Source organism: Centroberyx affinis, unplaced genomic scaffold, assembly GCF_046629955.1.
Source record: "Centroberyx affinis isolate AG114_WGS23_722 - 3 ecotype Tasmania unplaced genomic scaffold, CSIRO-AGI_Caff_v1 ptg000100l_1, whole genome shotgun sequence".
Taxonomy (NCBI): Eukaryota; Metazoa; Chordata; class Actinopteri; order Beryciformes; family Berycidae; genus Centroberyx; species Centroberyx affinis.
This window is the reverse complement of record NW_027278802.1, coordinates 373024-398669: the sequence shown is the minus strand read 5'-3', so window position 1 is coordinate 398669 and position 25646 is coordinate 373024. Positions and strand designations below refer to the sequence as shown.

The 25646-nt window shown below is 41.7% G+C and overlaps 5 protein-coding genes across 7 annotated transcripts in view; 1 reads left to right on the top strand and 4 right to left on the bottom strand.

Moving 5' to 3' along the window:
• Positions 1-8: 8 nt before the first annotated feature.
• LOC139647447 (uncharacterized) lies at positions 9-2141 on the bottom strand. Its single transcript, XM_071523346.1, has 4 exons — positions 2010-2141; positions 1331-1714; positions 451-822; positions 9-130 (listed from the first exon to the last, which is right to left on the bottom strand). Exons 1-4 carry the CDS (start codon positions 2050-2052, stop codon positions 9-11), a joined length of 921 nt encoding a protein of 306 aa, XP_071379447.1. The 5' UTR covers positions 2053-2141.
• A 452-nt stretch (positions 2142-2593) lies between these two features.
• Positions 2594-7503, bottom strand: LOC139647256 (perforin-1-like). Its single transcript, XM_071523118.1, has 10 exons — positions 7411-7503; positions 6111-6389; positions 5912-5991; positions 5695-5740; positions 5067-5209; positions 4841-4979; positions 4662-4742; positions 3838-4337; positions 3641-3734; positions 2594-3275 (listed from the first exon to the last, which is right to left on the bottom strand). The coding sequence occupies exons 2-10, from the start codon at positions 6378-6380 to the stop codon at positions 3063-3065; spliced, it is 1566 nt and encodes a 521-aa protein (XP_071379219.1). The 5' UTR covers positions 6381-6389; positions 7411-7503; the 3' UTR covers positions 2594-3062.
• Positions 7504-9909: 2406 nt separating this feature from the next.
• Positions 9910-14118, bottom strand: pin1 (peptidylprolyl cis/trans isomerase, NIMA-interacting 1). Its single transcript, XM_071523100.1, has 5 exons — positions 13971-14118; positions 13367-13449; positions 13165-13273; positions 12961-13071; positions 9910-10888 (listed from the first exon to the last, which is right to left on the bottom strand). The coding sequence occupies exons 1-5, from the start codon at positions 14026-14028 to the stop codon at positions 10779-10781; spliced, it is 471 nt and encodes a 156-aa protein (XP_071379201.1). The 5' UTR covers positions 14029-14118; the 3' UTR covers positions 9910-10778.
• Positions 14119-14269: 151 nt separating this feature from the next.
• ubl5 (ubiquitin like 5) lies at positions 14270-16464 on the top strand. The gene is made up of 5 exons (XM_071523262.1): positions 14270-14354; positions 14749-14813; positions 15055-15138; positions 15250-15287; positions 16114-16464. The coding sequence occupies exons 2-5, from the start codon at positions 14758-14760 to the stop codon at positions 16155-16157; spliced, it is 222 nt and encodes a 73-aa protein (XP_071379363.1). The 5' UTR covers positions 14270-14354; positions 14749-14757; the 3' UTR covers positions 16158-16464.
• Positions 16465-17915: 1451 nt separating this feature from the next.
• The window catches only part of LOC139647296 (proto-oncogene vav-like), a 22557-nt gene continuing 14826 nt past the window's right edge, over positions 17916-25646 (bottom strand). Inside the window, exons 13-30 of one of the 3 annotated variants that reach the window (XM_071523180.1) lie at positions 25196-25291; positions 24751-24819; positions 24567-24653; positions 24364-24449; positions 24104-24239; positions 23608-23717; positions 22838-22939; positions 22634-22728; positions 22511-22533; positions 22300-22336; positions 21609-21763; positions 20627-20692; positions 20415-20446; positions 19695-19805; positions 19498-19585; positions 19011-19134; positions 18391-18542; positions 17916-18293 (exon numbers count right to left, since the gene is read on the bottom strand). In XM_071523180.1, coding sequence (XP_071379281.1) covers positions 18240-18293; positions 18391-18542; positions 19011-19134; positions 19498-19585; positions 19695-19805; positions 20415-20446; positions 20627-20692; positions 21609-21763; positions 22300-22336; positions 22511-22533; positions 22634-22728; positions 22838-22939; positions 23608-23717; positions 24104-24239; positions 24364-24449; positions 24567-24653; positions 24751-24819; positions 25196-25291 — 1623 coding nt within the window. In that variant the 3' untranslated portion in view covers positions 17916-18239. The remainder of the gene's footprint in view (positions 18294-18390; positions 18543-19010; positions 19135-19497; positions 19586-19694; positions 19806-20414; positions 20447-20626; positions 20693-21608; positions 21764-22299; positions 22337-22510; positions 22534-22633; positions 22729-22837; positions 22940-23607; positions 23718-24103; positions 24240-24363; positions 24450-24566; positions 24654-24750; positions 24820-25195; positions 25292-25646) is intronic. The other 2 variants (XM_071523196.1, XM_071523188.1) reach the window with 2 other exon arrangements.

Sequence of the window (25646 nt, the reverse complement as noted above, 5' to 3'; positions counted from 1 at the left end):
CGTGAAGTCTATCTGTGCTCCGCTGGCTCCTCCAGGCATGCGGTTGTTTCATTCCAGGACCCCCATCCACAGGCCCAGCATGTGGGATTAGGATGGTACCAGTCGCCCAAGACCTCAGGAAAGACGACGGCTGTGGGGGAGAAGGGGTGAGAGGCAGGGCACCGGAGCTGGATTCAGTGGGGTCAGTTTGCGGTGTGTGTGTGGCTGTATGCGTGTCTGTGTGTTTAGATGGGTGAATTTCTGTATATCTGTGTGTGTCTGTGCCAAGCACCATGTTGGAGCTACCGACCGCTGCATCAGTCAGTGCGTGTGTCCTCTGGGTTTGAGGGTGTGTGTCTCTGTGTAATGTATGTGGCGTGTGAGAGTATGTTTCTGTGCTCAGTGTGTGTGATGTGGGAGTCAGCGTGTCCGTAATCAGTGTGTGTTGTGTGCGAAAATGTGACATGTGACCCTCAGTGATGTGAGCAGCCCCAGACGTATCCGCTCCATTGTCTGGTTCTTCCTGAGGAAGAGGGGGAGTTTCCCTATCTGCTGTCCCAGCCATGGTGAGCCCTGCCTGGGGAGAGGGGGGGTGCAGCAGCCCCTGGTCCTGAAGGGAGGGACCAGACCCAGACTGAGGCACTGAACTCCACCCCAGCCCTACATAGAGGTGATCTATGCCCCTTTCTGTCCCTCTTAACGCCTCCTGCCCTTGCTGGGGTACAACAGGCGCCCTGCTTGTAAAGCTGGTTCCTGTCTGAGACCAAGGTATGGCAGTGGAGGGGTCTTGGTCTGAGTCTAGGCTGGTGTGGTGCTCCGAGGAATTCCTCTCAACTTCCTGAACTGGGATGACCAGGAACAAACACAAAGACAGAGAGAGACAGGGTGAGGAGAGAATGGAAACCACAACAACATAACATCTCTCCCTCTCTCTCTCTCACACACACACACCACAATGAATGTGATAAGAACTTTCCTACTGACAGATTTACAGCTTGCAGTGAGGTTGGAACAATTGTTCAGCCACCAGTTCCACCCAGTGCAACCAAAGAGTATCATAACATTCCTCTTCTACTGTAAACAAAAAAACGGACTCACCATAACACCTCTTTTGTATTCATATGGACACCAACATTGCACGTAACATAGGCCATAAACACTACCGGAACCCTTGTTGGGGACCCAGTGGTAAACCAAGTCCATCTGACCCAAATATCATTACACCTATTAGATCAGACCCTCATGATCAGGGTGCAAAGCTAGGCTAGTGGGCCTTACTAACTCAATAACTAAAACTGGGTAATTGGGTAACTTTATTGGCAAACAAGTAACAGCACAAATAGTTTCTCACCATGATAGGACAGCTGAATTGTGTTTGAAGAGTGTCCCGCTCCTCTCCAAGTAAGGGCAGCTTTGTTTCTGTCACAGCCGGAGAACAGAGCAGCACCTCTGGTCTCCAGGACTTGCTCCTCCTGGTCCCAAACACAGCGCACCGATATGCTTGAACCACTTTCCAACCATGCCAACTCTAAACGTACCGTTTGACCCAGTGGAATATCTATCGTCCAAGTGCAAACTGTGACCAGCGGGCTTTTGTCAGGCTGGTGGTTTATGGGGCTAAGCCTGTCGGTGTCAGTGAGTTGCCCTGGTAAAGTGAGACTGATGTGACCAGAAGGCTCTTGGTCCAGGTGGACAGTCCCACCACACTGGTGGTGCAACAAGGCCAATACTTTACCTGAGGAAATAAGTAACATAAGAGAGCATTACTTTGGCATGAAATCTTCTGAATTATGTGTGATGTTGCAGTACAAACCAAGCCTCAGCCTGGCATCAGGGAAATTCAATTTGGCTTCTTCCAAACCTATTTCATACTGACAATAAAGAAGCTCCACCATAACTCGTGAATTGTTTTTTTAAGTAGATAATGAGATAGATAAACAATTCCAAGTAAATGCCCCAACTTGAACAGCCAAACCTTTCACAAATCTGCCCAATAACACTACAGAGTCCAGTGATACAGAGTTCCTTACCTGTTGTGATAATGCAGAGCAACAGATAGGCGTGGAGCTGCATTTCCAATCCTGAGACATTTCAGTGTCGGAGCCACTATTAATTCCAAATCCATACAGATTTCAGAGTTATCCGTGCGTAATAGTGAGAACAACCAAAGCGCGCACACAAAATGATCTCCGCTTGTCCGCCGGACTGTCCCGAGCTGAGAGGCGTCAGAAACTTTCCTTCTCCATCATTTCCTTCTAACGGAAATCGCAGTGTTGTCAGGGGTACAGCGCCACAGTCACCTAAATTAGATACACGTGTGTGTGTCATGTAAAGCAGGGCAGAGAGAGTGAGAGAGAGAGTGAGAGAGAGAGAGAGAGAGAGAGAGAGAGAGAGAGAACTTTAAACTCCCCTAGGCTGTTCCGTAGGGTCGTTTTAATTTACCGAGGCATTTTAAAAGATGAGACGAAGGAATCCGGTAGTCTCGGCGGGGATCATTTTTTACACACCACATAAGCGGTATTCAGGAAACCTTTACCACAGGACACATGGAGACATGAAAGGGTGCGCAGTTCATTAGTGCTTTATTCACATTTACACCCCACCATGTCAGCCATGCAGGGAAACTGCCGCCCGAAGACAGCGGGCTCATTTGGCATTGAGTAGGCTAGAGGTAAAACCAATTTAGCTGCTGTCATTTACCCTAAAAATGTAGATCTAGCTATATATTCGAAGACACCGTTCACCTTAATTACATTTTTTTATTTGCATTAAAGATCACACAATGATTTCTCTCTTTAGTTTATTGAAGACATGCCAAGGATTTGACAATGACACAATAGAAAATTCTTCAAATAGCCAGCACAGATAAAACATGCTAAATAAATGTAAAGGAGACAGTTGAATAGCATTACATCATTTAGTAGGAAAAATACATGTCTAACCCCATAATCATTTGATTTATATCCTACTCTAAGCTATGTAGCAAGCATGTAACAATGTGACGGATTGGTTCACTGTACTTAAAATGGTTTTAATTAGAACCTAAACTAAATAACTGAGTGGCATCACCCAGAATGCATTTCTCACTCTGGAGATGGCTTGTACTGGTTGCAGTTTTCTCCTGTCAGGTGACGGTCGCAGGTCAGTGTGGTGCTGAACTTGAAGCGCCCTCTCTTGGTTGAACAGGTGTGTGTCTGTGTCCCCTGCTTCAGGTACCTCACACACGATCCCAGGAGGTCGTCCCAGTACCAGTCCTCATCCCACACCTCGATCGTCAGACCCAGGTGTGTGTCCACCTTCATAACAAATCAATTAAAATAACATGAAAATATACCTTCATAGTGTTGAGTTTGAGTCGTCACACAAACAAACAAACAGTTCTCTATGTCAAGACAAACTATTGAGAAAATGAGTGCATATCCCATCTTGAGAATGTAATGTGAAAAAAATATATGTATATGTTAAAGATGCAACAGGTAACCAATAAATACAGTATTTTTTAGTAGAAAATGGGTTAATTTTTATTTATTTTTGGGAGACCACATGTAGCTGATGTCATTGGCTGTATAAATGAAGCCAAATGATGAGATTAAAGTGATACATTTTTTTGTCTCAACTGTGGACTTTTGAAGTGATCTGTAACGTGAAGATAGGTGTTCACCTTGCCCAGATCATAGCGAGCATTCCAGTGGGGGTAGTTTGACCTGATCATACGGGTCCTCTGGTAGATGGAATCGAAGCGCAGCGTAGCATACCTGTGAATGGGAAAAAACAAGGAAAAGCAAAATACTCAGTAACATTTGTGCTTGATACATCATGCATACAGTGCCCATCGACCCACCCCCCGCCTCTACGCACGCCTCAGTCTTGCCCCATGGATCTCCTTTCAGCTGCCAGGCTTCAATGATGGTCACCACCAGTGTGCCCCTCCAGGCCTTTTGGGGGCAGCAGTTGGGGGCCAGGTTCGGGACGGAGCTCCCGCAATACGGTTCTCTGGGAGAGTGCTGGGAGATGGCGTTCTCTCTCAAGTAGTCCTCGATGGCAGCCTTCACCCCTGCCTTCTGTGTCCGGTCTGGCACCAGTTCGTACATTGGTCTCAGGGAGTGCCTAGTGATGCCAGGGTGGTCCTTGAGGGTTTTCAGCCAATTGCGGTAGCCCAGGGAGTCATTACGGGTGAGTGACAGCTCCCCCACCCAACCAGTGCCCCCTACCACTTCTGTGAAGTGTTGGTGGAGGCCGGAACTGTAGAGGGTGGAGACGTCCCGGTTCTCTAGTATGTTGGTGCAAAACGTTCTGCTTGTGGGTAATGTGATCTTCCCCAGGCCTACAGAGAGACCCAGCGACAAGCAGGACTTAACCTAGAGGACAGGAGATGAAAGAAGATGGTATTTGTGTTATGTGTTATAATGTTGCCTTCAAGTGCTCCTCTTTAAGCTTCTGCTTCTGAGACTGGAAGTTGTAAATACGACATTTCACGCATTCAAGTGCTTTTGATTGAAATAATAACAAAATGGTCGTATTTACAGCTTTGTTGGGTTTTTCATGTGCGCTCAACTTGTAATTACGGTATTTCCCACAGAAGTTGAAAGGCAGGGTAAGTGTGTGTGTGCGTGTGTGTGTATGTGCATGTGTGTGTGTGTATGTGCAGATGTACTGTATGCAGGCCTGTTTGTTACATGTACCTGGTGTCTGGAGAAGCCATTCAATGTGGACAAACAGGTACTTATAGCTGTGAGTCTCCTGAATCGCCCCCCAAGGTAAACCTGAAATTAAATATAATGATGTTATGACAAAAAATATGGTATTTACTACTGTGAAAGAAGGAAATAAAAGAGGTGTGTGTGTGTGTGTGTGTGTTAACCTGGCGGATATAGTGTGTGCCGTAGATATCTATGAGCCGTCTGTACTGGGCCCGGCTGGAGGAGGTGTAGGACCCAGGAAGGCTGGCCAGATCCTTACGAAACTCAGAGCTGAGGGGCGCTCTGCTTGACACACGGTAACTAAACAAAACAAAAAAATCATCTGTGCATGGAAACTTCACTGAAAAATCCAAAAGTCTACGGTGAGTTGGGGTTGTGACACTCTACCTGTAGTGGCTGCAGCTGACCCTGTGGGTGCTGAAGGTGTAGCGGTCCTCTCTGCTCCTGGCTGTAGCAAAGTCAGCCGCCGTTGAACGCGTTCCTCCCACCTCCAGTTTGGCAGTCAAAAACTTCTTCCATTCTAGCCCGACCTAATAAAAACAAGAAGCACTTGAGTTGCCCAATGTCCCGCCATAATCTCCACAATATATTACTCATAACCAGCTATCCTAATGTCATATTAAGCAAATTTGTGCATTAATTATCAAATATGTCAATGTCAACATGTCTTCACATAACACATGAGCAGTATTAATATAAACGCCTATCTTAAAGCATTAAGGAGTTATAGTAGTTTCAAGTAATTCATATGCATCATAAAACACATTAATATGCAAATTTATGCAACAAGGTGCTCTAAAATCTAACCAGATCATCTACTCTATAGGAGGTATGAAGTATGAAGTTTCTATCATGTAATGTTCTTGAGTTATTGTCTACACACAGAGACAAACAGATACCATAATGTCCTGCATAGCATGGTGGCATGCCATAAAAACAATATTTATATAAATATAAATATAAATATAAATATAAAGGGATATGGGTGAGGAAAGAGCTGTGGTTGGTTCCCTACCTTCCAGTCACGGCTGTCCTGGTAGGTGTACGTTCTAATCAGTGAGCTAGGGACACAATCACAGGAAATAACCATCTGAATCACTTTCATTGAAAACATGTATACACAAATAAAGAGAGAACAGAAATAGAATTATCAGATAATCAACATAATATATGTAAGATAGCACTCCTAAACATAAATGTTTAGGTAATTAGAATCCTGCAGCACATTTTACCTGATGGAGGTGTGTGCACTGCTGTACTGACGAAGGGAACAGCGTCTGTAAGAGCGCCAGTCCACTGCAGACACTGGCAACTGAAAATGAGGATGGCAGGTTTAGTATAGATGCACATGTGTGCTTGTTTGTGTGTAACATTGTTTCAGTTAGCGGGGAGTGGCTAAGCCCCTGTCTGTGTCTTCAGTATTTATATTACTTTCTGCTGCCTGGAGCCTTGATGAAGGTTGGAGCAGAGAGTGCAGGTGCGGTTCGGGGTGAGGTAGGTCTTCATGTCGACCACGTAGGCCCCTTTGCGCTGCAGGGTGACCACATCGAAGCCCTCCCCCGCTAAGTTGTGGCCTGGTACAAAGGGAGCCGACACACACTGGCTATAGCTCCCAGTCCAACAGGACAGAACGGGGGGCTGGTACGACAGGAACAGGAGGAGGCTCAGGTAGAGGAGGGGTGGGGTGAAGGAGGAGAGCATGGCTGGGGACTAAGAGAGCAAGAGAGAGAGAGAGAGAGAGAGAGAGAGAGATTCAGAGGAAAACAGAGAAAGTAGATGAGGAACTGAGGAACTTAGTCATTTTAGATAATGACATGATTATCAGGTAACAAGAACTGTAAAAGGCAAGGCAAGTTTATTTATATAACACATTTTGTACACATAGGCAATTCAAAGTGCTTTACACAAGGTATATAAAACATTAGATAAATACAGGATAAGATAAATAAAACAAACATAAAAAGGGATAAAGTGTATAAGAAGAGAGAATAAAGAATTAAAATGCATAATGAGAGAATAATTGTAGAAGCAATACAACTGTCATTTGATGTGTTTGTTTGGCTTTGCAGGGTTGTTCCTCAAAAGCACCATGCCACTCTAATGGATGGTTGATGGAGGACTTTATTTGTAAAGTAATGCTGACACTTTCAGTTACTGAGTTGCTTCTGCAGTTTCCATCTACATTTCCCTCCAACTTTAATTAACTCACTTTTGCTCTCACAGCTGCCCCAGGAATCTGCAGTCTCTTATTTTTCCAAACCCTCTATTCACTTCAATAATTTTTGAACACATATAAAAATCATATTTCTAACACATTCAAACTACAACAACACAGACTGTGCTAAGTGGAGTGAAATTAGGTCTATGGTTATAATTCATAGGGAACTGGCCCTGGCATTGCGATTGACAGTATTGGTCAAACTCATGCCTGTGTGTGATGAGAGTGATGATGATATTTAGCTTGAAAGTTAAAATACTGAATAGCAGGGTTAATGCTAACTTTTTATCTTCAGATCTGCAACTCAACAAAACCTTTGCTATGATAACATTATATAATGTGTGGCTCTGTGTGAGCACAGTTTTGACATAAATATGAAGAAATCACTAAAGCTATTTAAGTAAAAAAAACAAAAAACAAAAAAAACATGCATATATATATATATATATATACATATACATAAAATTTATATATATATATATGTAGAGAGAGAGAGAAAGAGAGCAAAAGTACCTGAATGGGAATTTGTAACAATTTTCCAATTATTATCGGTCTACGGTAATGTCTTCCGAAGCAGATGCAGAGAGGGTTCAGCCCAGGAGGTGGTGAGGCTGCCTAGTCTGCAGGTGAAGCCACACAGCACTTTTATATGGTCGGTCATGTGATGGAGTGACAGATATAAATGACAGATATAAATTTCCTGAATTCCAAAATGAAACTATCTGAAAGAACAGGATAAACCACCATGTTTCAGAGAAATGGGTTGGTATCTCACAGCTGTAAACCATCGCTTCGATTCCTGTAAATGTGACCTGTAAACCTTGAGCCAAGCTAGACTGACAACGTTTTTCATTATGCATAATATTGATATTATTAACCACTCTTCCTCTAATAGACGTATCTTAATTATCAATTCAATATCAGACTTATCTTAAATTTTCAATACATTTCATTTTTTTTCAATTTTTTTTTAATCAATATTTGATTCTTTGCAAGGAAATCTGGAATTGGAATCTGTACCTGCCACCTATCATGGCAGGTTGGAAAAATTAGGACGGTATGTGCATCTGTGTTTAAAATGCATTTAGCCTACATCTGCATGGAAAACTTTCTCTAGAGTTAGGAATCCTTTTTGATTCCTAACTCTAGATCCATGCAGGAAAGATGGCAAATTTAAATCTGTTCAGCAGCAATATGAATAATTGAATTTGGTAAAGAGGGGACTGGAAAGCAGCAGTGAAGAAAAATGGCAAAGATAGTTCATTTAATGTTAAGAATCCAATGAATTCTTATCCAATTGATTTAATAGTGTTAAGTAGATTTACACGGAAACTGGCATGCAAAGATACATACTCACAGGCACGCGCGCACACACACACGCACACACACACACACACACAATGGCCATCACACACACAATGGCCATCTCTGATAAGGGAAGCTGTCAATCAAATTTCTAACCAGTCCATCAAGGTGTGTTCCAGGGGCCACTTACAGTTTACAGTAAGACACCTGACTTACAAGAAACGAGTGTGTTGAAAAAGAGTGGGGTGGGGCGGGGCGGGGTGGGGTGGGGTGGGGGTGGGGGTGGGGTGAGTGGGTTGAATAACACCAATGCAGACATTTTTCATTCTAACATTTACTGAGTTCTAGATACCAGGCACTATGTGCTAGTCAAACACAAAATGTAAATCTATTTTGCAGCCGTGAAAAGGTTTGTTTATATTCGTTGTTGGGAAGTTTGCTTAGGGTGCTCTTTCTCAGCAGTGCCCTACTTTGCATTCACACACACACACACATTTCAAAACACACTAACAGCTGGGAGCTCCCTGAGAACAGAAGCAGCTGAGAGTTGTGTGCCTTGCTCAGGGGCACATCAAAAGCAGAGATCATCGTTCCTTCTCACACCCCGGCTACTTCAGGGGTTCGAGCCAGCAGCATTCCTTTGACAAGCCTGCTTCTCTAACATTCGGGCTACTGCTCACTGAGACACGGCTTACAGGTTTTCCTTCTGTACTCACAAGTTAAATGTGGGTCACACTTGTTTGGAGAGTCCGATGATGTTGATACTTAACTTATTATCAAGTGACTATAAAGTGTCACAAAAAAATCTACTGAGTTTCAAGTGATACTCATAATTGTGTGAAAGGTAGTCTATAGATATTCAGTGTCTGTGCTAGGGTTAATCTTAGGGTTGGGGTTAATGTTAGAAATAGGGTCAGGTTAGGGTTAGGTTTAAAAATGGTGTCAGGGCTCAGGTTGGGTTTAGGCTAGGGTTACATAGTCTGTGGAGAGACGCACCAAATAACACTTTGTTGAACATCTACTGTCTGTCTATCAACATTGAACTATCCAAATGAAGTGTTACCGAAATGTGCGTCAAGTGAAAGATGTTAACAAAAAATAAATAATAATAATCATGTCAGAAGCATCAAAGAAGTTGAGCATCTTTCTCCATCCCAGTCCAACTAAATCACACTCAGGGTCTGCAGTATTAGTTGCATTAGAACTATTACTTCCCTCAAAATCCTTCCAGTCCACCTGAACTTCATACTGCCAGGTACTGGGGGGCCTGAGGACAACACACACACACACACACACACACACACACTCCCTGTGCTATTACATAAATCAAAACTTGCTGAGTGAATTCATCAGTGGTTGTTTTTGTGACACAAATCATCCACTGTTATATTTTTATCTGCAAGTTTGCACTGTTTCCATGACCAGTCCATCTTTCAGATGTAGTGAGGGGGCTGGCAGACACAATTAAACAGGAATGCTCATCCACTAAAAGCAAAGTAAATGTAACATTTGTCTTTACTGTTCTGTCATGTGACACAAGTTCACATACATTCCTAAACAAATCCTTGCCTCTCTCTATCTCTCTCACATGCATACACAAAGGTGTGGGGTAATATTCTTAAACATATTATTTGATCAATGTGTTGCAATAAGGAATAATGATTCACAAAAAAAGAATTGAGCAAGACGAGACTTACAAAACAAGAGACTTTTTAATGATGGAAGAAGAACAATTCTTACATGGTGGTTTTTGTCAGTTACAGCCCAAACAACACACATTTTTGTGTAACAGTTTGCTTGAACCTTGACGCTTTTAAAAGCTGTGGAATTGATTATTAAGACAAAGCAACTATAAACTGCTGTGTACCGAAGTGCTTTTCCAAGTGGAGAATGAAAACCAATGATTCTGTGTTTCAACAATTGCACACTGTTCAATTTGAGCATCCGCATGTTATGGGGACAAAACATTCAAATCACAAATGTTGGGAATATTGGTGTTCTCTCCATATGCATACAGTTCTGATGAATCAGTTTTCAAAAGAATAATACAGATAGAGGAACAGCTTTGGCACACATACAGTAGACGCGTTGGAAAAAGGGTCGGGGGAGCTAAATGTAAATGGTCCTTTTGAAGACATGCACATACAAACAAAAACACAAGCACTTGCACACACACGTTCTCGTACTCCACTCATCTTGTGATCCTGCATCGTGTGAAACTGTTTCCAAAAGGGGGCAGTCACTTCCATAGGGTCACAGGCACTCTCACTTTTTTTATATAACGGCGCTGCCACGGTTAAAAAAAACAACTCTGAGGTCATATAGGAACAATCTGTAATATTCTCCAAAGTTCAAAGTCTAATGAAATTATTCATACATATCCACTGGTACTTGGAAGAAAATGATCCCTCTTAAAATAATGTGATGCAGCCTACAAGCTTGGTTTATTGGTTGGTGTGTATTGTTAAAATAAATCATAGGACTGGGTGGGTTGGACTATGTGCATGTATGTATGTGTGAGAGAGAGAGGGAGAGACAGAGAGAGAGAGAGAGAGAGAGAATGTGGCCTCTTCTCTTCATCCAGTACGAAGGATGATATGCACTCCAGAGTCGGTGAAAACAGGACCACTCATGTCTCCCACTTTGAGAGCAAAGGAGGCATCCTCAAAAGGCTTCTGCATCTGACCTGCAACATGCACACAGATGTGTTAAAGCTGCAATATGCATGACTTATTTGTCACATTATAATAACAATAAATAAACAGGATACATTACACATTATCAGTCTGTGCATCTCTGTGGCCTGTGTGTACGTGTCTAAATCCATTGTAACTTAATTTCAATATATCACAGCCGGTCATGTATAATTAGATGAATTACTTGTCCTTAACTACAGTGAGAGCAGTGTCTGATTAAATCCAGTGGTGAACAGGAGAAATATGCCAGTCTCTGCACTGTGCTCATCTTCACTTTCTGTCTGAGTGTTGGCCAGTTTTACACATCTCAGATCAACAAGTGTCAAGTTACCATTTCACACACGCAGCTGTGGAATTTGAAGTTTCACATTTGGTTCAAGTGCAATCCTGCTGGTCTACTGGTCTGTGCATCGCGAAATGACAGTTGTATAGCCAGCTCTCTATAATGTGATGTGAATTTGACAAATTTGGGATTAAAATTATTTCTTGGGACAGCTGCCCAGATAAAAGCCTATGTATAGAAAACCACTGGGAGTTTTGTATGACATTATATGTAATATCTCTTCTTACTCACTGGATGGAGTTAGGAAACAGTGGGAAACTGACTTTGGAGAAGAATTGATGATCAATGGAAGGCAGTATTTCATCTTTTTTTTTTTTTTTTTTACTTTTAAATATGTGTTTTTCACTCGACTAAAGTTTTATTTCAAATTTAGTTTATTTAAAAATGAGAGAGTAGAGCTGGCGTTGATACATGTGCAATGTATTCAACCCCCGATTAGCAACAGCATAATGCCTTACACTTCTAATACTTAGAAACATAATGTTCATAGCTTAACTGAATAAAATAGAGAAAGCTAACACATATTACAAGATTTCTTTCTCAGAAAAACCTTCAGGTTCATATGGCACTAGTTAACTGGACATGAGGAAAACGGTTGAAAAGTAGAATGTAAAAAGCAGCGTTCATCTTTGCGGCACCTTTATGATCATGTGTCATGATCATAAAGGTGCCGCAAAGATGAACGTTAAATATGGAGTGAAACATTGGGGAAATAGTAAAACATTCATCTTTTACCTTTTGTGTTGCTCTATTTTTTTGCCGCCTCAATTAAAAAAATACACCTTCTGAATACAATCATTACATTTTTGAATTGTCATCTACCAATTGCCTTTCCCCAGAAAAGACTTTCATTTAGACACAGTCAATACTCTTAGCTGCCTCAAGTAATGCCTTTGGGCGTTTCCATCCAACAAGATTGAAACTATTTGAGTCAAAACCACAAGGCCTAAAAGTGCTTTAAGATCATCTTTGTATGTCTCCAGAATACACCCAGCAAACATTTTTTTTCTTTCTCAATTCTTTATAAGGGCAAATATCATCTGGCACATTTTGGAAACCAAGTTCATGGAAGAAAATAAAAAACATAACATTTCAATTTGATGGGCAATGCATCCGTCAGTTTACATGACGCTTACGAAAGTGCTTATTAAATCTGACGTAAGACATTCTTAGCCACTTGATCCTCTGGACAATATCTAGCTGTATTGTTACATTCACGAAAATACGCTGTGCTCATTTTGACAGACGGCCTGTGTCAAGACACTAGGTGCTCCGCCACAGTGAGGCAGTATTTCATCTAATACATACTTCCTCTCCATGCATCAGACATGGTTTAATACAACTTGTTTTAAGATTGTTTTAAAGGTCCATTTAACCAATGCAAGGTTGGCCAAATTTTACCCTAATATAGACTCTTGATGTCCTCATGGTAAAGGCCAACCAGCAGATTATACACGTATGTTTTGGCTCTGCCCTGACCTTATTACATTTTGGTCTGAAATGTTTAATGCTTACTCAAAGATGTTCCAAAAATATATTATTCTGAACCCTGTATGTGCTCTGTTTGGATTAGTTGGATATTGAGCAATCCGTTATCTAAACTTGAATGACTTGTGTGCAGTGCCATGGTGTGTTTGTGAATGCTTGAGTAAGAATGTTTCCGGGTGTGTGCATATTTGGTAATGTATGTGTGTATTGTTTTTGAATGTGAGTGTGCACCTCTGCCAAACAGTCCCAGGTCTCCACCGTTCCTGGCAGAGCTGCAGTCGCTGAACTGAGAAGCCAGAGCATCAAACTCCTCCTCTCCGGACTTTATCTGCTCTATATACTCTACACATACACACACAGAGTAGAAAAGAAAAGAGCACATTAAAAACTTAATGCACACTTAATCACACAATCACTCAGTCACTCGCAACTTACTCTGAATGAGTTCCAGGGCCTGATCTTTAGTGCGTGTGATGTTTTCTTCCCGCCAGGAAGATGGACGACGTGATTGATTGTGCTTCACCAGGAGGTGAGAGCAGCGCACCTAGAATGAATCAAAGAAAGAAGATCAAAATTGATCATTGGCAAACACCCTACAATCAGTACTTACACATGGTAGAGAAATGTACATAAGAACCTTATCTGGCTCTCCACGACCATCTCCCACCGGACGTTCCCACTGGCTGGCATTGGTGATGTGGTTGAAGTAATACACTCTGCCTGGATGGGCACAGAGAGGGAGGTAGAGGCATTTTAAACGTTCTTTAGGGATAAGCCAAGAGAGACAGAGAGAACACAATGTGATGGAGGGATCAACAAGGCTATACGTTAACAATAGGGAATCATATTAAGGTCACAATAATCTACAAGGCTTTTTGTGACCCCTAAACAAATCTGTAAGACCTTGTTATGAAACTCGGGGCTTGCCCAGGTTCAAAGTAATGCCGTGGAGCAGCATGACGTCATGCATGGGCCCTGTCGTAGCAAGCTTGAATGGGCCAAGTCTGACATGAGGCAAGAAACCTTACAACGAAACACCACATCTAGGAAAACACACCTATAACATCTGGTTACCCATCACTAATTCCAGTAAGTCTTCATTAAACATTAAGTTGCAACTGTCTTTTTAACAGTAAACCACGATGTTGGGCTTGCTAGCTTGCTAACGCTAGTAAGCTAAGTTACTTATTGCCATTTAGCTAACTAGCATATTTCGCCTCTCATAGCTTCTCTTTCGCTACCTGAACTGCGGCTCATTCGTTTCTCCCATCCTGACGGTAACTTCTCGTCGTCTGCCATTCTTTTTCTGCAACAGTGTTGCCAATTTTAATTTCAAGGCAGCTACCGAGTGATAGCCTGATCTGTGCAGCTAAGAAAATTACGACACCTATCGATACACCAACAGATTATTTTACGGTACGATTTGTTTTCAGAATTATGCCCGCCTTTGGCGGATCTTGTATATCCAATCATAGGCGGAAATGTACTGTCAATCACGTATGTATCAATTTCATTGGTCTAGAACCTAATACACAAACTAAAACAGTTTACGGTAAGCGAGACACACAGGCCATTCCAGAAACCACCAGCGAAAGGGAAATAGTTGGACTATTGTACACTTTCAGGTGGTAATGTCACATTTTGCACACTGTTATTGTAGCTGTAATAGGATGCTCTAGATTTGTACACAGAATGTGCCCTTTGATTGACGTGTGTGCTGTGTAGGGTCTATAGCATTGCTATCTACCTAGTAAGTTACAATTGTCAGCCATAGCTAATATTAGCTAGGTAGCCTGGCGGATTTAAACTGATGTTAAAGGCTCTGCGGCGATCTGTTGGTGAATTGTGAATAAACCGGAGACCGTAAAGCGGAACAGTAAATTAACTCGACAGTCTTTGAGTGATTTAACAACATCTTATTAATCCCAGGCGAAGGATTTTACTCTGCCCCCACACTCCACTAGTAAACCATGTGTGTTACACTAACGCTGTCTCTCTCCTTCTCTTGTCTCTGGACAGCCAGTAAAGATGATTGAGGTGGTTTGCAACGATCGCCTGGGCAAGAAAGTTCGAGTCAAGTGCAAGTATCCTTTATTAAAGCTGTAGAGATGGTGATGCCCTGCCAAACGTGTGTATTACCAGAGGCCAGACTACTTTAAACAGTGCGCAGGCATCTGCGCGCGGATTTCTGCTCATTTGTAATTAATTTCTGCTCCACTGTATTTTTCATATTCTTTCACAGCACTGCAAACATAACGTATATTAAACTTAAATGTGAGTACACCATGTCATCACACTGGTCCCTCCTTAACCTCCATGCTCCAGCTCTGAGGACACAATCAGAGATCTGAAGAAACTCATTGCTGCCCAGACAGGAACCCGGTGGGACAAGATCGTATTGAAGAAATGGTAATCTGCTCCTCTGGCATCCTGCCCTGTCCCCTGACCACAGTGGTTGTTGTGTGGCTGTTTTCTGTGACCAGCTTAACATTAAACCTCTTGCTCTGTTTGTCCTCCTAGGTACACCATATTCAAGGACCACGTGACTCTGGGTGACTGTATCCTTTAAACAAGCAGTTAATCTTCAGGATTTGACATTCTGAACTGTTTTTGATCCATCATCCCCATGTTTTTTATAACTGTTTACTAATAGTAGTTGTCACAACAATGTTTATAATCCCATAGAGGCCTGCTTACTTTAAGTGCTTAAACAGTAAGCATCACATAATTTTAGGTGTCAATGATGTACATAGGGTGAGGGAAGGGTGCCTGCAGTGTATATACTGCATCATATTAAACAGAAGCATATTTGATCAGGCCACTAAATTAAAACAACATTTTTAAACCATACTAACACTATCTATGGATCCTTTGTAATTTGTGTGTTGTCCATAGGGGATGACATTTGGCTACAAGTAACTAGTTTTGCTTGAGGATGAAATTGTTGTTGTTGTATTAGTGAATATACTTTTAGGAAGTTGATATGTTTCATATATGCTAAAAGCACATGTAACATTTTTCAGATGTCCCACATTTGTTTACCTCTGTCTCAGCCCAAATACGATGGCAGCGGACATCATGTTTATCTGTTGGGTCTTTTCCCAATGAGCTTGGGAAAAGCATGGAGAGTACACTTTATGGCCACTGGCTTTGCATTAGTCACTGTCAGTGTACTTCCAACTTCTTGACAAAATTAGTCAAAAAAAGTATTTAGTTTTTTATTACACAGACAGTAATCAATATACTTGTTGGTTTACATGTACCACAATGAAGCTGAATATGTTTTGAAGTGCTGCAGAAGAAAACATAGTAATAAATGAACAAGACTGATAGTGCAACAAAACTTTTCCATTCTGAACTTTTGTACTTAACCACAATCTCTAGATGAAATCCATGATGGCATGAACCTTGAGCTGTACTACCAGTAGAGCAGAAGAGGACCACAAGTCAACCCCCCTCCTCGACACACACACAAACTTAAATGGAGACTGTGGCGCAAATCAGCCATGATCAGACATCACAAGAACTAAGCAGGAAGGATCGTGTTCCCATGATATCTCCAGAACAGAAGACACACACACGCTCACACATAAAATGTATAGATCCGAGTCTCAGATAGTTTTGGCTGTTATCTTTTAGCCGGCAGATCATGGTATTTAACACATGATGATGTTCTTTGGAGTTTTTTGTTTTGATATTGTTTTGGAAGTAAAGATGATATTTATATACCTACAAGTCTGAGTGCCTGTCTTTGTTGGCCATCCTACAATCTTTTCAAGTTATTTGAACAAAAAAAAAGAGTACTTCTTGTTATGCAGCATTTATATGAATAAATGTTAATAATGCTAATGTTACCACCAATTTGCTTGAAAGAGAGCGCCACGTTATTATATTTAGTTAGGGGCCGGGCAGCTCTGCTGCCGGTCCCTATTGTTTTTCCCAATTTCTTCTTCTTCCTCAGAGGAAATCTGCCTTATCATGCATGAAATGAGCAGAAATGTTCAGATGCTTCGAGCTGGCAGGAATTATGAAGTCCATCACTCAGTTTTTCTCAAAAACTATAACTAATTAAACCTATCTCCTCCCACATTTTTGTTCAATTGACACCAAACTTTCTACACTGCATCGTGAGACTGTCCTCCACAAATGATCCAGCCAGATTTTTGAATTATAAAAAATTCAGCCCACAGTATAGTGCATCAAAATGTTTTACTGTAAACAGTTACTGCAAATTCTCGCTAAATAAATGTCCAATGTTCATGAAAATAAATGACAACATTTTGCTGTCATGGTAGATGAAGTGTGTAAAATTTCAGAATTTTATCTCAAAAACTGAATTTTTGACAGCATTTTGAATTCTGCCCTCATGTAAACTATTGCAGTCAATGGAAATAGAGCACCTTTAAACATCAGTTTTTCACTGTCTGTAATTTTTATTTGTAAAAAGAAATTACAGACATCTCTATGTTGTCTACATGAAGTACGCAAATTCTCAGAATTTTGTCTTGATAACTGAATTTTTGACACTAGTTTGAAATCTGCCTTTACCTGCATGGACAACTTATCTTGAAAGTTATCCTGCACCCTGCTGGTTAGTTAAGTCATAGTGTCAAGCCACCTCTTTTTTTCCCACTTCTCAGGTAGCTCAACTTGATTATAACTTGCTAATGGTGGCAAAGGTTGTGAGTTCAATCCGCAGGGGATGCAGAATAAACATGCTTATGCTTTCTCAAGCATTGTGCTGTGTGGATTAGAAACACATGATTTCAAAGATGTTTTAATGATAATTATGGTCCGAGCAGTTCTGCTGATGCTCCTCTTCTTCTTCCTCCTCCTCCTCTTCTTCCTCTTTCTCTTCTTCTTCTTCTTCTACTTCCTCCTGTTCCTTCTCAAAATGCCCGGCCCCAACACTGCTGCGCAGCAGCTATAATTCCTGCATGTTATTCCGGTAGTCTAGGACAGTGCTATATAGTATAGATTTCAATAAAAACTAACATTTGGGGATGCACAAAATCAGTATCCCTATGCACTATCTATGGAGCAGCTGCAATAATCGTCACTAATTTGTGTTGAATTTCAGTTCTGTGGTTTCTACAATAGCTTTGGAAAAAATTATTTGAGTATCCTAGACCACAGATACAACACATGAAGTCTTAAATTGAGTGGTGTGTCCCCCTTTTAACTGTGAACCTGAACACATCTCTCAAAAATAGCCTGTCAAGTTAGTTGTAAATACGAATAAGAATAATAACCAGACATTCTCCACTTGAGTGTGACACACAGGGCTGAGTTGAAAAAAAAAGAAACCTGTGGTTTCTTTTAGAACAAATTAGTTTTATTCACACAGCACTAAACAGCCATCAGGTCACAAGTAGTAGCATCCCTCTCTCACACACACACACACACACACACAGCCACACTCATGGTACAGTATATGCAGATGGTGGAAACTTGGTGTTACATATACACCACATGTACACATGCACATACACGGCTCCTCTCGAGCCAGGTCAGCAGTAATCAGAGTAGTCCTCGTCCACATAGTTGGCAGGAAAGAACCCCACCTGGAGACACAGGAGCAGTGTGTGTTATTTAGAGTCTCTAAAGCTGCCAGTGTTCTGTGTGGAAGTGTGTGTGTGTGTGTGTGTGCAGATTCCTCACCCGGCCGTACACCTCTCCTTTCCACCAGCCGTTGTGGCCTTTCTTGGTCAGGATCTTGATGGTGTCTCCCTCCCGCAGTGACAGCTCTGTCCGGTCCCTGGCTGAGAAGTCATACCTGGCCCTTGCTACGCCAAAAGTCCGCATGCTGCCCCCTGTCAAACAGAACCCGCATTACGACACGGATCAGCTGAGCAGGGATGAGGCTACAGTTGGAATTGGAATTGCACCCAGCTCTAATTAATCAAACATTATGAATCAAATAAAAGACAGTTAAACAAATCAAATACATTCAATCATCATGTATGTATTACGATTGGCTACATGTTATGCATCAAATATCACCTGAACTACCACCTCCCTTTAACATTTTATGATGTTCAGTATTGATAATATGTAACATTACTCAGATATGTGATAAGAAAAAAACAAAAAACAATTCAATTCCAAATCTGTTTCCTGTAGGTTTTTTTTTTAATTTCAATTTCCAATTCCTCAGCTGAACTGGAATTGATGAGTTCATTCATGAATTGAGCCTGACCCTGCAGCTAAGCACGGTCGGGGTGAGGAGTGTGTATGTCCGTGTGTGTGTGTGCATGCGTGTCGGTGAGAGAGATGTATACCTGGGGAAGGCGTGTTGTTGGGCGTGTTGCTTTGCTCTGGTTGTTTATAAGGAGTCTGCAGCGTGGTGTCCACATCCTTGAAGTACTCCTTCAATGAGTTCTGCTGGTAAAACTCAATCAACTCCTAACAGAGGCAGAGGAGCAGGATGAGGGCAGAGGGACAGTTACAGCAAGAACGGGACAGCATGAGAAACGTGTGAGAGCAAAAGAGACGTAGGACATTTATTGCATTTAACCAGGAAGTCCCATTGTGATTAAAACTCTTTTTCAAGGGAGATCTGGCTGAGATCGGCTGAGATAAAAAAAAAACAAATACAGGAACAGAACAGACTAGGTGGTGTGAAGTGAAGAAGATCGAAAACGGGAGGAGGGCCTACTCGGGAGCATCCACTGGTTGCTTGCAAAGCCATAATGAAGGGGAATATATTAGAATATTACTTCTAGTCAGAGTTAAAGGGTTTTGTCTGGACGGGGGTGTGAGACTTACGACCAAACCCTTGAATGCTTTCTTCTCATTGATGCGGTAAAGACCCTGAGTAGAGGTGATCTTAATGTGTCTGATGTCCATGTTAAACCTGGGGGGGCAGAGAGTGGGATTTGAACGACAAAAAGAAACAACACAAGTCTACCAAGCGCTCTGTGATTAATAATACTAGTAAGACTGATGAGTAGGTGGAGGCTCACTTGATGCTGATAGCATACTCTCCGCCGTCTTTCTGCCGGACTAGGAAGGTCCCATCAGACCGGGACATTAGCAAGTTTTTGGCGGCAGTGCGATCCATGTTCCCTGCAAACCTTGAAGCACAATGAGAATCACACCCTTAATCCTTGCTTGAGGACAACACAAATGTTTCTCACATGTAGATCTGCTATTTTTGCCTTGATGGGAATTCATACAACAATCCTTTTACAATGCTTTATAATTTTAGATGGTTAGATGGTTTTGGTTTGCAACACTCTGCCTGCATACAACATCTAACACAGGAGGAAGGGGAAGTTTTTATTTAGTATTATGGCCATACTACGGCACAGTTGTGCAACCGACTTTGTTGTGCAAAAAGTTACACTTCAGAGGTTACCATGGCATCACTGTGAGGGTTACCATGGCATCACTATGATTGTGGTGTGGTGGAGAAGAATCAGTATATAATGGTGACCAAATAAGTCAAAATAGACCAAAATAGTCTCAGGTACAATGTAAGGATGATATATCAAAAATGCTGCTTTAAACAGCAATGCTTTTTAGTATCTGATTCTAGTTTCATGAGTGTAAGTATGTTATTGTCTATCCCAGTTTGCGGTGTTGATATTTATTACAGAGACAACACAACAACAGATGAAGTTATAAGATTAACTGTGGTTTAGTGAACTAGTGATATAAAACTAGTTGTTGTCGGTACTCACCAGTGGAGGCCAGACAGGTCGGGGGTTGGCCTCTGGGGAGCGTGAGATCACAGAGAGGTGAGATGTTAAAACATGTAACAGACTGACTATCAGTACGCTGAAATATCAAAATGGAGTGGAAGGTGTGAAGGTGCATCTGAGTTGAACTGTACCCAGCTCAGTGACTGTGTTTGTAAGGTAGAAGTTCAGGCTGGTGGGTGGATTGTACTCACAGAGACGTAGGGCTGAACTTTGTTGCAGGGGAACCATCCCATTTGACCAACCGTCACGTTCCTGCCCTGCGTGGCACACACAGTAACAAATCACACAGCTGGCCTGGGTGGACCCAGCAGCCATAGCGACAAAAACAACATCATACAAATGAATGAACATTTAGCTGTTCAGTTGCGTTGTTGTGTCCCATATCTACAATGATTAACATGCTTAAAAACAAATTCCACGCTAAAACAGAGATCCCACGTGCTAGTTATATGATCTTAGGCAGTTCACTCCGGATTTGTGTACATGGATTTGTGTGCCAGTCTTCCCAAAGCTAGAAGAGAGCCAAGACTCAAGTGATGCTTTTTGGATCTGTTCCATTAAAAATCAATGAGAGATTTTGTGGACTCTTAAAAGTACCCAGGGTAATGGGTACATTATTTTGGTTCAAAACTATTAGCACTATTATGAATATAGCTACTTCGACTGTTAGAGCTTAAACAAACATTAAATGAGTTCACCAATTCAGTCTCACGTCCATTATGAGTGGAGTGGATCCAGGCTGTCACTTGAAGATTAAAGATTAAAGATTAAAGCCTCACTTCTCTGGATCTTAGCCTCGGTAGAGAGTTGTTTGTGTTTAAAAATACTGATTGAACTGTAAAAGATCATGAAAGTACCGTGTGTATTCTATTTTAGGATAGACTTTTCTTCAATTCATTGAAGCATACAGACGTCGCAGAGACAGGAGTGCAGCAGGATGGGAGTGAGAAAGGAAGTGAAAGATAGAGGAGAGAGAGAGAGAGAGACATGCAGACAGGAAAATGACAAAACAAAAGTAAGAGACTGAAACAGACAAGAGCATCTCACGCCTACACATTAACCACAGGAAACATGCTGTCAAAACACAATGAAATAATGTTGCCTACTGTATGTGTATGTGCTCAGCTTTCAGACTCTAGTGCGTGTGCGTGTGTGTTTGGTGTTTCGATTTACCTCCCACCACGGCAGGTCAGCCTCGGCCCGAGTCAGCTCAATGATGTCACCCTTGGAGAGGTGAAGCGGTTGGCCGAAAGCCACGGGCGGCGGGGGCAAGCCGTAATACTCCTGGCACACCTCCATCTTAGGAAGACCTGAATGAGAGACAGTGGCTTTAACCAGAAGATACAACAAACAGTGAGGGCACTTTCTTTCCATCTATTGTTCAATTTATTATATTTAGGACAGAATCTTGTCTGGGAGAATGGACTGCGCTACAACTAGGGCTGGGCGATGTGGTTTAAAGGAATACGTTTTTTCAATATCGATATATATCATGTAAGCAGACTCACGTTAAATAACCAAGTTGATGTTCATCCCGTTGAACCGAATGGTAATGAAATTAAATTTTAAAATAATATTCCTTAAAATGTTTAACACCCATTTTTCAGAGTTTTTGAATAAAATTTGCTTATCATCAATTTAGACAGCAGAATTGTGTGTCACGACATCCCAAAATCACCATAACATCTTGATATGATTCCACTGAAAGATGATAAACGTTAATATTGAATTATCGCCCAGACCTAGGTACAACACTGAAATGTACTGAAAACTGTAGCAAAGCTTTTCCAAAATATGAAATGTGCAGGCTCATGCATTCGGTTCAGATTAACTAGCTTTTGTATTTGTAGTGTAAAAGTCGTACCTAGATTGGTATGCTGGGAAGACCTCTGTGTCTTATTCTAGAGGAACACAAGATATAATAACTGGAACAATTTCAACTGTATACCTACACAAACAATATCCCCAACCACCCAAAAAAACACCTCACATATAAACATATGGGCATACAGCCGCTGCAGATAATATACAATAATCAGGAGCTGTAGTATTATTCTGACAAGATGCAGTCTTACCTTCTTCATAGTGCCAGCATGATCTGTAACAGAGGACAATCAATGAAAGAAAGATAATTACAACCCCCCCAACGCACACACACACACACACACACACACACACACACACACACACACACAAACCTGAGTTCCGTCCACAGGCGGGGACTCTGCCTAAACATTCTTTATGTGCAGCCATTTTACAGCGAGTGCAGCGATATCCCTGGAAAAATATCCCTCTGCGGAGGACAGGTGGAAGGAGTCAGCTTGAGTCAATATGTTTTTTTAAAGAGTTTTTTTTTTTACTGGAGCTGAAAGAGTGATTAAGACAAAGAGAAACAAAAGTACCTCAAGAGCATACAGCAGGCCTTGCAGGAAGTGGTTTCCTCAAAGCAGTACATCTGAAAGTCGTGGTTGTTGGCTGTGGCATTCTCTGGACACATGTTTGACCTGTAATTCGGAAGAACAACCATAGCAATAATTATGCTGGGAAACACGATTACTGGACATCCATTTGTTTCCAGTATCGCTGACCTCCGCTGTCAGGGAAACTTTTTGCAGTCAACAGCCAATCTGATTTGCACGCTTCCTTGTTTTCCTACTGATTTGATTTCGTTTCATGAACAATAGTTCTGCTTGGTAAGGGCAAAATAGATGAGAAGTTGATTACAGCCATTCACAACTTCCCAGTACTCTACAACTTGTATTTGAAAGACTGCAGGAATAAAGATCTCAAAAACGATGCTTGGAGAACGGTTGCATCCATCCCCTGGGGTCGATGGTAAAGTATTATTATTGAGTTAGGCAGCACCAGAAAGCAAAAATACATGATTTTTTTTGTTCAAAGTTTTGTAACTGAATGAGACAACTACATAGATGCGATCGCCTCCACACTGCCTTTGCACCGCCCACAGTCAGTCAGAACAGAGCGACCCATCATCATCAAGTCGCTCGCAGTGTGAACGCATGGACAGTGTGATATCTACTATAGCTCTACTACTCAATGGACAAACCTGGAGAGCTGTTCACCTGTTTTCAATGTCAGAATCAGTAATATAGTGTGTGTGTGTGTGTGTGTGTGTGTGTGTGTGTGTGTATGTGTCTGTGTTCTTACTCACAGAGCCATCTCAAACTGCTCCAGCCATTTCTTTTTCAGTTCTCTGGTTTTGAAGAACAAATCATACCCACACCTCCCATAGCAGTCCAACAGGAGGAACAGATGGGACCACTGTACGTACACATACACACACACACATACACACACATACACACACACACACACACACACACACACACACACACACACACACATACACAATTAGTGTTAGGAGCAAAATAGTTGTAATGTCTAGTGTAATTTGACACGTGGGGCTGAGGAGTGAAATAAGTGGAGAAAAGATGAAAAGAAAACAGAAGACAAGACAAGGAAAGAAAACAAGAGAGAAGTGTAGGAGAGAAGTAGTGGAGAAAAGTAGAGAGGAGAGAAAAGGAGAGGAGAGGAGAGGAGAGAGGAAAGGAAAGGAAAGGAAAGGAAAGGAAAGGAAAGGAAAGGAAAGGAAAGGAAAGGAAATGAAAGGAAAGGAAAGGAAAGGAAAGGAGAGGAGAGGAGGAGACCTTCTTGTTATCCTTCTCTCCTGTGCTTTCATCTCGTAGCTGGTAGTGCTGTAGCTCAATGATGTCCTTTAGTTCAAAAGTCTCCCCGCTCTTCTTCTTACATACAAACATTGCCTTATCGAAGAGGAACGCATACCTGACGAACACACACAGATACACACATATACACACACACAAACACACATATGAGTTACACAACAGTGCACAACATACGTAAAATACATACATAATAAACTGTCATAAACTGTGCACACACACACCTGTCTTGTTTAGACTTTTTCTCCGAGCTGCAGATCTTCAGCTCTCCGTCGATCTTGGGGCGACCGAACAGCGCTAGAGACTGGGTCTGGAGAACAGAGGGAGAGTTGAAGGATGAGGGTGAAGACGAGCAGACGAGATGGATTCTGTGATGTCTCTCCCTTGAGTCAGAAGCGGATTGAATGCGAAGGCTGTGTGACCTTACCATGTTTTCTATGGACAACTGGAAGGTGGTGATCTGTCTGATGATCTCATTGTCCCGCTTCACCTCATTCACACACTGGGCCAGGTCCTGCGACACACACACACACACACACAACCAAGCGATTAAAGGCAGATGTCACACATATCACACGCTTGTATAAGTATTTATCCACATACACACTCACTCTCATGGCATCAAGGGCTGTGCGGAGGTTCTCCTTCTCTGTAGGGTCGGTGGTGTGCTTCATCAGCTCCTGTCCACACAAACAAATCAGGTCAAACTTAAGCTACTGGATGAAACTAACAAGATTGATGCATACACACACACACACACACACACACACACACACAGTCTTACTTATGTCACTTTTGGGGTATTTACATAGACTTACATTAATTTCCTGGAGAGTTACCATAACCATAACCCTAACCCTAACCTTACCCTATCCCTAACCTTAACCACTGACCCAAAAATCAGCTTTTTACCAATTGGGGACACGGCTTTTGTCCCCAATTGCACAAGCCGTCCCCAATCAATTGGTCTTAAGTCTGGTTTGTGTCCTTGAAAGTGACTTAAGTCATACCCACACACACACACACACACACACACACACACACACACACAGATACCTGTAACAGCAGGTGATATTTGAGGACCCTCTGCATGGGGACCATGAGCAAATCTCTGAGAGAAAAACGCCCGCTATTGGCTCTTTTTGAACACTCCTGAGAGAGAGAGACAGGGAGAGAGAGAGAGAGAGAGATAAAGAGAGAGAGAGAGACATTACATTTACACATATAGCTTCACAATATGTCTACAATGATATTAGAGAAAAATGAATGTTAATTAGAACTAATCAGATTATATTTCACCTTTATGGCCATTGCTAGCAGATTTAAAATGTTGATTATGTATTTATTTGTAATTTTATTTTGATTTTATTTCATTGTATTCCTTTGTTTAATACAAGACATTAGAATGGATTTCATCTTATTATCTAATCGTACCCTCTTATACAAATGTTACTGTTGATTGTTCTGCTTTGGCAACAACGGCTGATTACCATTCATGACAATAAAG

Bases quoted from the DNA above. Each gene is read 5' to 3' on its own strand.
- ubl5 (XM_071523262.1), top strand. From the start codon at position 14,758: ATGATTGAGGTGGTTTGCAACGATCGCCTGGGCAAGAAAGTTCGAGTC. The intron at 14,814-15,054 runs GTATCCTTTATT...TCCATGCTCCAG, and splicing joins AAAGTTCGAGTCAAGTGCAA to CTCTGAGGACACAATCAGAG. The intron at 15,139-15,249 runs GTAATCTGCTCC...TTGTCCTCCTAG, and splicing joins AAGATCGTATTGAAGAAATG to GTACACCATATTCAAGGACC.
- LOC139647447 (XM_071523346.1), bottom strand. From the start codon at position 2,052: ATGCAGCTCCACGCCTATCTGTTGCTCTGCATTATCACAACAG. The intron at 823-1,330 runs GTGAGAAACTAT...TGGTCATCCCAG, and splicing joins AATTCAGCTGTCCTATCATG to TTCAGGAAGTTGAGAGGAAT. The intron at 131-450 runs GTCACATGTCAC...TCTCCCCCACAG, and splicing joins GGCTGCTCACATCACTGAGG to CCGTCGTCTTTCCTGAGGTC.
- LOC139647256 (XM_071523118.1), bottom strand. From the start codon at position 6,380: ATGCTCTCCTCCTTCACCCCACCCCTCCTCTACCTGAGCCTCCTCCTG. The intron at 5,210-5,694 runs GTAGGGAACCAA...TGTTTTTATTAG, and splicing joins AGGACAGCCGTGACTGGAAG to GTCGGGCTAGAATGGAAGAA. The intron at 3,276-3,640 runs GTGAACACCTAT...TTTGTTATGAAG, and splicing joins CTCGCTATGATCTGGGCAAG to GTGGACACACACCTGGGTCT.
- pin1 (XM_071523100.1), bottom strand. From the start codon at position 14,028: ATGGCAGACGACGAGAAGTTACCGTCAGGATGGGAGAAACGAATGAGC. The intron at 13,450-13,970 runs GTAGCGAAAGAG...GTGCCCATCCAG, and splicing joins ACGAATGAGCCGCAGTTCAG to GCAGAGTGTATTACTTCAAC. The intron at 13,072-13,164 runs GTAAGTTGCGAG...GTGTATGTGTAG, and splicing joins GGCCCTGGAACTCATTCAGA to AGTATATAGAGCAGATAAAG.